This window comes from Leucopleurus acutus, assembly GCF_964270905.1.
Source record: "Leucopleurus acutus genome assembly, chromosome: 18".
Taxonomy (NCBI): domain Eukaryota; kingdom Metazoa; phylum Chordata; class Mammalia; order Artiodactyla; family Delphinidae; genus Leucopleurus; species Leucopleurus acutus.
Window position 1 is genome coordinate 14,468,200 of NC_139160.1, and position 8,141 is coordinate 14,476,340.

The following is an 8,141-nucleotide window of genomic DNA, read 5'->3' on the forward strand; positions in this document are numbered from 1 at the left end:
TCCCTCTTAGAACTGCTTTTGCTGCATCCCATAGGTTTTGGATCGTTGTGTTTTCATTGTCATTTGTCTCTAGGTATTTTTTGATTTCTTCTTTGATTTCTACAGTGATCTCTTGGTTATTTGGTAATGTATTGTTTAGCCTCCATGTGTTTGTGTTTTTTATGTTTTTTTCCCTGTAATTCTTTTCTAATCTCATAGCGTTGTGGTCAGAAAAGATGCTTGGTATGATCTCAGTTTTCTTAAGTTTATTGAGGCTTGATTTGTGACCCAAGATGTGATCTATCCTGGAGAATGTTCTGTGCGCACTTGAGAAGAAAGTGTAATCTGCTGTTTTTGGATGGAATGTTGTATAAATATCAATTAAATCTATCTGGTCTGTTGTGTCATTTAAAGCTTGTTTCTTTATTTATTTTCATTTTGGGTGATCTGTCCATTTGTGTAAGTGAGGTGTTAATGTCCCCCACTATTATTGTGTTACTGTCGATTTCCTCTTTTATAGCTGTTAGCAGTTGCCTTATATATTGAGGTGCTCCTATGTTGGGTGCATATATATTTATAATTGTTATATCTTCTTCTTGGATTGATCCGTTGATCATTATGTAGTGTCCTTCCTTGTCTCTTGTAACATTCTTTATTTTACAGTCTATTTTATCTGATAATGAGTATTGCTACTCCAGCTTTCTTTTGATTTCCATTTGCATGGAATATCTTTTTCTGTCCCCTCACTTTGAGTCTGTATGTGTCCGTAGGTCTGAAGTGGGTCTCTTGTAGACAGCATATATATGGGTCTTGCTTTTGTGTCCAGTCAGCAAGCCTGTGTCTTTTGGTTGTAGCATTTAATCCATTCATGTTTAAGGTAATTATCGATATGTATGTTCCTATGACCATTTTCTTAATTGCTTTGTGTTTGTTTTTGTAGGTCCTTTCTTTTCTTGTGTTTCCCACTTAGAGAAGTTCCTTTAGCATTTGTTGTAGAGCTGGTTTGGTGGTGCTGAATTCTCTTAGCTTTTGCTTCTCTGTAAAGCTTTTGATTTCTCCATAGAATCTGAATGAGATCCTTGCTGGGTAGAGTAATCTTGGTTGTAGGTTCTTCCCTTTCATCACTTTAAGTATATCATGCCACTTCCTTCTGGCTTATAGAGTTTCTGCTGAGAAATCAGCTGTTAACCTTATGGGAGTTCCCTTGTATGTTATTTGTCGTTTTTCCCTTGCTGCTTTCAATAATTTTTCTTTGTCTTTAATTTTTGCCAATGTGATTACTGTGTTTCTTGGCATGTTTTTCCTTGGGTTTATCCTCTATGGGACTCTCTGCACTTCCTGGACTTGGGTGGCTATTTCCTTTCCAGTGTTAGGGAAGTTTTCTATTATAATCTCTTCAAATATTTTCTCTGGTCCTTCCTCTCTCTCTTCTCCTTCTGAGACCCCTATAATTCATATGTTGTTGCATTTAATGTTGTCCCAGAGGTCTCTTAGGCTGTCTTCATTTCTTTTCATTCTTTTTTCTTTATTCTTTTTCCACAGCAGTGAATTCCACCATTCTGTCTTCCAGGTCACTTATCCGTTCTTCTGCCTCAGTTAATATGCTGTTGATTCCTTCTAGTGTAGTTTTCATTTCAGTTATTGTTCATGTCTGTTTGTTTGTTCTTTAATTCTTCTAGGTCTTCGTTAAACATTTCTTACATATTCTCGATCTTTGTCTCCATTCTTTTTCCGAGATCCTGGATCATCTTCACTATCATTATTCTGAATTCTTTTTCTGGAAGGTTGCCTGTCTCCACTTCGTTTAGTTTTTTTTCTGGGGTTTTATCTTGTTCCTTCATCTGGTACATAGCCCTCTGCCTTTTCATCTTGTCTGTCTTTCTGTGAATGTGGTTTTGTTCCACAGGCTGCAGGATTGTAGTTCTTCTTGCCTCTGCTCTCGCCTCTGGATTTTAAAAAATGTGTTTAATATTCATTATTATACCTTATTCTGATTTTAAACTTCTTGTGAGGAGGAGTAGCCCTGTTTTTGTATTCCTTATGTAGTATAAGTATACACTGTGTTCAGACTGAGTATAGATCTTAGAGTATGAGGTGTGAGTAATGAATGCCTTATACACCTCCAGAAATCTTACTGCTTTTTGAGGGGGAGGTAGAGGGATGGGCTGGGAATTTGGGGCTGGTAGATGCAAACGATTACATTTAGAATGGGTAAACAACAAAGTCCAAGTTTATAGCACAGAGAATTATATCCAGTCTCCTGGGATAAACCATAATGGAGAAGAATATTAAAAAAAGAATCTATGTGTAAATGTCACTGTGCTGTATAGCAGAGATTGCGACAGCCTTTTAAATCCGCTACACTTCAATAAAAAATAAAATACAACAATTCAAATAAAACATCTTACTGCTTTTAGTAAAGAACTAAAAGTGCTGTAGCTAAAATCCATTATTTAAAGTACCAGGGATATAATGTACAACATGATAAATATAATTAACACTGCTGATTATATATGAAAGTTGTTAAGAGTAAATCCTAAAAGTTGTCATCACAAGAAAAAAATTTTTATTTCTTTAATTTTCAACCTATATGAGATGATGGATGTTCACTAAAGTTATTGTGATAACCATTAATGATGGATGTAAATCAAATCATTATGTTGTACACCTTATACAGTGCTGTATGTCAATTACATCTCAATAAAACTGGTATAAAAAAGATAAAATAAATCCATTATTTACCTTCTTGCAAAATGGGTATCAAATGTATAGTTAACAAGTTTTCCAAATGCTAGTTAGAGTATTTCCAGCTTATCATTTATGGAAAACAATTTTTATGTCATTTTGATGCATTTATTGTTAGGCTCAGTTAATTACAGGAACGATCACTAATCAACAGATTAAAAAAATATCTCAAAGCCTCATCTGGAGAAGTAGTTTTCCAAACCAGTTTCTACCGTCCTCCCTTCCAACAAAAAGGTAGTACAGCCAATAGCATTCCTCCACTCTGCTCAGAAAATTGACTCAGTGTATCTTCCTTCTACCCAGTCTCATTTTGGGAGCTTTAGCAATTTTGGGACAATGTTAGGTTGCTCCAGCAAATCAAAGTTGCTTAAATCAAGAGTCTGAGACCCCATGGGAACAGTGTGCTGCTGACTCGAGATCCAAGTGCACTCCCCTTCTCTTTCCATCTAACTAGTTTTGTTCTTTTTTAGACCACAGATCCACTTATTTCTGCAGATAATTTTACAAATGTATTAGTTTGGTCATGGATGTTCTAAAAACGGATTATTTCTAGCTCAGAAGATCAGAGAGGCTTCTTGGATGAGAGAGTACATTTTTACTGAGAATTAAGGGCGTTTAAAGTGGGTGAGACAGACATTCTATGCAAATGGAGGTACGTGAGTAAGCAAGGGAATTGAGGTCAGGAAGAGCAGGGCAGATAGAACAGTCAGGAGCCGCGCTGGATTGCAGCATTAGAGTAGTGATGCAGAAGGTGTTATAAAGGGTTCTGAGTGATAGGGTAAGGAATTTTGACTTCTCTGAAACCAGAAGAAGCCATGGAACCTCCTTGAAGAAAGGCCCTGGGTAGGGGAGAGACACGATAAAAGGTTTGCTTTAGAAAGATTAATCTACAAGCAGTGCTCATGATACATTAAATGGGGAACAGACTGGATGGGGGAAGACCGGGCAGGAGTTTTTCTTAGATACTCCAGGCAAGAAAAGTTTGTTAGGGCCTGAACTGAGGTGATGAGACATAGTTATGCCATTGACAGAAGCAGGAGACATAAGAGAAGTAGGTTTGGGAGTAAAGCTTTAAAGACACATTTTTAATTTAGTTATAAAAATCAGAAAAAGATGTTTTCATCAGTAGGTATATAGAAATAGAAGTAGCTGGGGATGACGAAGTAAATGTCATGAAAACATAAGGGGTTAATGCAGATTTAATGAGCCCAGTGTTATTTTTTTCTAAAAACATTTGCTTCAGTTTATTTAAAACTACTTCTATTCTTTTATGTACTTATGTAGAAATGCGTATTTGAAAATGCTGTGATTTGTTGTAGGCAAGTGTCACGTTTTTGCGAGAGAGAAGAAATCTAGGAGTTATGGTTGTTAGTGTAGGAGCTATAGGTGAAAGGACAGTATATTGTAAGTTATTCTGAGATTTGAAGTATTGAGAAATTTGAATAATTATAAGTCTCTTTAAGGTTAATGTGTTATCAGTCATGTTTTCAAAATCAGCACATTGATGGTGGGTCACGGTTTCTGTTTCTTGTTTAGTAATCCACGGTATATCAGGCGCTGTTCTAGCCCTAAAGTTAAGGCAGTGAACAAAACACAGCTCCTGCCCTCCTGCAACCTGCGTACTAATGGAGAAGATTTAATAAAGAAGTAATAAATATAAAGAAACCTTTTATCCCCAAACCAAAATAACTAACTCATGTAGCTGTACAGTGGTTGTAATAATATATGTGTGATAATTACGAAAACGAAATTCGTCGGTTCATGCGTGGAGCTTTCTTACAGTGCTTGGTGTTTCACTCTCAGATTATGTGTTCACATTCTGTTTGTTTATCAATAGAGAGCAGATCATAAAACAGTCTACAGAATTAGTCTGCAGAGCCTATGGTGAAGTGTATGCAGCTGTGATGAATCCAGTCAATGAATACAAAGATCCAGAGAGCATTCTACACCGATCGCCGCAGCAAGTGCAGACACTTCTCTCCTGATTGTCTTAGAATGTGTTAGCAAAATATTGCATTCCTAAAACACTGAAGGTTTTCTTGGTTTTTAGTCTGTTAATCTTTACTTTGAAATTTGATGGTTACAGTTTTCTTTGTATCATAAGAATGCAGCTCCCAATAATTGCTTTGCTTTGGTCACAGTAAAGTGAAAGTAAGTAACACGTGTTGACCTGAGTTGGCATTGCTCTGTGTCTGCACTCCACGTCTCTCCAGCTCTGCAGTTCCCCTCAATTCTGGGATATAAATATGTGGGAAAAGAGTAGTATGAGAGGTTTGAGGGATTTTTCTTTTTTACAAGATTAGTTCTAAATTAACTGTACATTAAAAAATTATCTAAACTTAGGAATTAGTTTGAAGATAGGACCTAATAAATATCTCTTTACTTAAAGATTCATTTGCTTTTTTCCTAGATATTGTGAGTAGGTATACTTAAACTGAGGAACAGAAATGTACATTCAGCAAAAATAGGAAAAGAGAGAAGTAATTTAAAGGTGGCTTCTACTCTGTGTCTGCCCTAGACTGAATTCAAGGTGAAGTTCGGCACTTCATATGGGATGTAGGCATCCTGTGCTGCATGTAAATCTAGTGTTTAAAAAAGAATACTTGTGGTACAATGTGGACTCTAACTTCAACCATCTACACACTTTGGTGTTCAAACCAAAGAAATAAGGTGTACTCTAACCCTGCAGGAAAAAGGCCAGAGTAGCAATTGCTAATTGACGTTATGTCTAGCCTTATGGTGGCCCCTTGTTTGGGCTCTGACTTTAGAACCGTACCAAGAGTAAGATTCAAAATCACTGTTTTTGTTTTTGGTTTAAAAAAAAAAAAAATCTAAATGTGTTTGATGTGACTTGACTTTGACTTTGTTGGTAAGATTTTGAGGACAGATTTTTATTAGCAAAATATCTTAATTTCTGGGCTTCCCTGGTGGCGCAGTGTTTGAGAGTCCGCCTGCCGATGCAGGGGACACGGGTTCGTGCCCCGGTCCGGGAAGATCCCACATGCCGCGGAGCGGCTGGGCCCGCGAACCATGGCCGCTGAGCCTGCGCGTCCGGAGCCTGTGCTCCGCAACAGGGGAGGCCACAACAGTGAGAGGCCTGCGTACCGCAAAAAAAAAAAAAAAAACTTAATTTCTGGTAAATCCATAAAAAGAGCTAAGTCTCTAAATTATATGTGAGAAAATGAGGCATAAGGAAAAAATTGACTAGGTTAAAATATTTTGAAAAGTAGTAAGATAAAATTGCTATTTATATAGCAAATACAGAATATATAACAAATTAGTATTTACAGAACATGGCGTGTTCATCTATCTGAAATATGATTTTTTTGGAGCAAGAGTGATTGATTATATATCATCTCTTTTGGTATTTAATCTGTATTTTTAGTCTTTTTCCTTCAATGAGTATATGTGATATATAAAAGATAGAAAATAAAGTATGATATAAATCAAGAGCTTAAATTTTATATAATTTATATCTACTGTGAGAAAAGATTGCTTACTTGCCATTAGTGAATTCCTTTGATTTCTAGGAAAAAAGTATATTTAGTTTTTTACTTAATTTTTTCAAATAAAATATTAAACTGTTTTTAGAGCAGCAGTCATTGCAGTATTTTTATACATTGCATCAGTGTGTTTTTAGAAAATATGCTAATAGGAAAGAAAGTTACAATATAGGGCCAAATTGAGATAACCAATGGAAGATTGATGAGCAGAATGTGGTATCAGTGGGATCTTGAAAACTTAATTAAAATAAATGATTGTTAATTCATTAGCTTAACACTGCATTTGCTATTCACTTCCTAGTTTGCATCTTGAACTGTTTTGAGATGGCGTAGGTATAACCTTAGGTAATGCGTGTCAGCCTTTCCTTCAGAGAGAAAAGGCATTTGCCTGACCAAAGCCCTCTCTGGCTGAACGCTTCCGTTTCTTTCTTTGTGCTTGTACTTGGAACAGGTGAATGTTATCTGAGAAAAATCACACAAATAGACTGATTGACTTTTTAAATTCATGATCACAGTCTTCAAATGGCACTCAATATTGCTTTGTAGTTCTACTCTGTCTCTGGTAAACTCACCTCCCCACTTTTCAAGATGACTTTTCCACCCTCACTTAGTTAATGACCTTCATAATTCATTGAGAAAACAGCCGGTAGGCTAATCTCCTGCATTTTTCTACCCTCATATATTGCACTCATCTTCATCTTTCCTCCTTTTGTGCTGGAGACAGTGTCCCTCCTCCTGTGACAGGCTGTTCCCTTCCTCTGGACTCTGGATTCCATTCTCTCACCTTCTCAGAGACGTTTCTGAGTTATCCCTCTCTTTTGCTTCAGCAACTTGTGACTTCTCTGTAGGATTATTCTCGACAGCATACACAGTGCTCTAGTGTTGATAGTATTTTTTAAAACTTTCCACCTCCCGGATCCTCACACCTCCATTTCTCTGCTGCTTTTTTTAATGATCGTCTATGCATGCTGTCTTATATTTCTGCTGCCGTTATGTCTTAAATTAGCCCCGTATGGCTTCAGCATCACCACTACAACACAACTAACCCTGATGAGATCTCCATAGTATTATATGTTGTCAAATCCAATGGATTCTTCTCATTCCTTATTTTATTAAACTTTCAATAGCATTCCACACACTTATGTCTGAAATACTATACTTCCTAGGCTTTCACAGCACAACTTTCTGCTAGTTTTCCTTCCAGTTCATTAGCCAAACCCCTCTCAACCTCCTTCCCTGGTTCTTTTGCCTCTTTGTGACCTTTAAAAGTTCGCATACTCTAGGGCTTGATCCTCAAATTTTTTTCCTTGCCTTAGGAGTTTTTTATTATCTCACTATAACCTGGCCTTTTCTGACTGCTATTAGCTCACGTCCTTAGGTCTATCCATATAGTGGAATACTCTACAGTAGTGAAAAATGAAGTAATTTCCAAATACATAATGTTGAACAAAAAAAAAATTACAGAATAATATAGTATGAGTCCATTTATAAAATTAAAAAAAAAGATAAAACAAATTTATACATTCATGGATACACATGTGGTAAAGCTATAAGGAAATATAGGAAATGATGTGGAATTCAAGATTATCTCACAGGATCTTTAGAAGTTACTAATGTTCTGTTCTTACAATGGAGTGTTGGTATATGTATATTCATTTTGTTATTTTCTAAAATTTACATATATGTGATGTGAACTCTTGTCTATATATTCCACAATTTTAAAAAGAGTTTAAAAAAATTGTTTAACACGGCCTGGGGTAAAGTTAGAACTCAGTATGTGTTAGCTAATATTTTTCATTGTGCTTGTTATTAAACACATTTATTAAGTGCCAACTGGGGCAGGCTCTGTGATAAGCAACAAGGTTTTAAAAGACCACTAAAATGTGCTTCTGTCATTGAATTCCCTGTCTTGCA

General features: G+C 36.2%; 1 protein-coding gene across 2 annotated transcripts in view; it reads left to right on the forward strand.

The window, feature by feature from the left end:
• Positions 1-6,989, forward strand: part of COG6 (component of oligomeric golgi complex 6) — a 61,770-nt gene extending 54,781 nt beyond the window's left edge. For both annotated transcript variants that reach the window (XM_082859474.1, XM_082859475.1), the window contains one exon: positions 4,562-6,989. In XM_082859474.1, the coding sequence (XP_082715600.1) occupies positions 4,562-4,709 (148 nt within the window). In that variant the 3' untranslated portion in view covers positions 4,710-6,989. The remainder of the gene's footprint in view (positions 1-4,561) is intronic.
• The last annotated feature ends 1,152 nt before the right edge of the window (positions 6,990-8,141 follow it).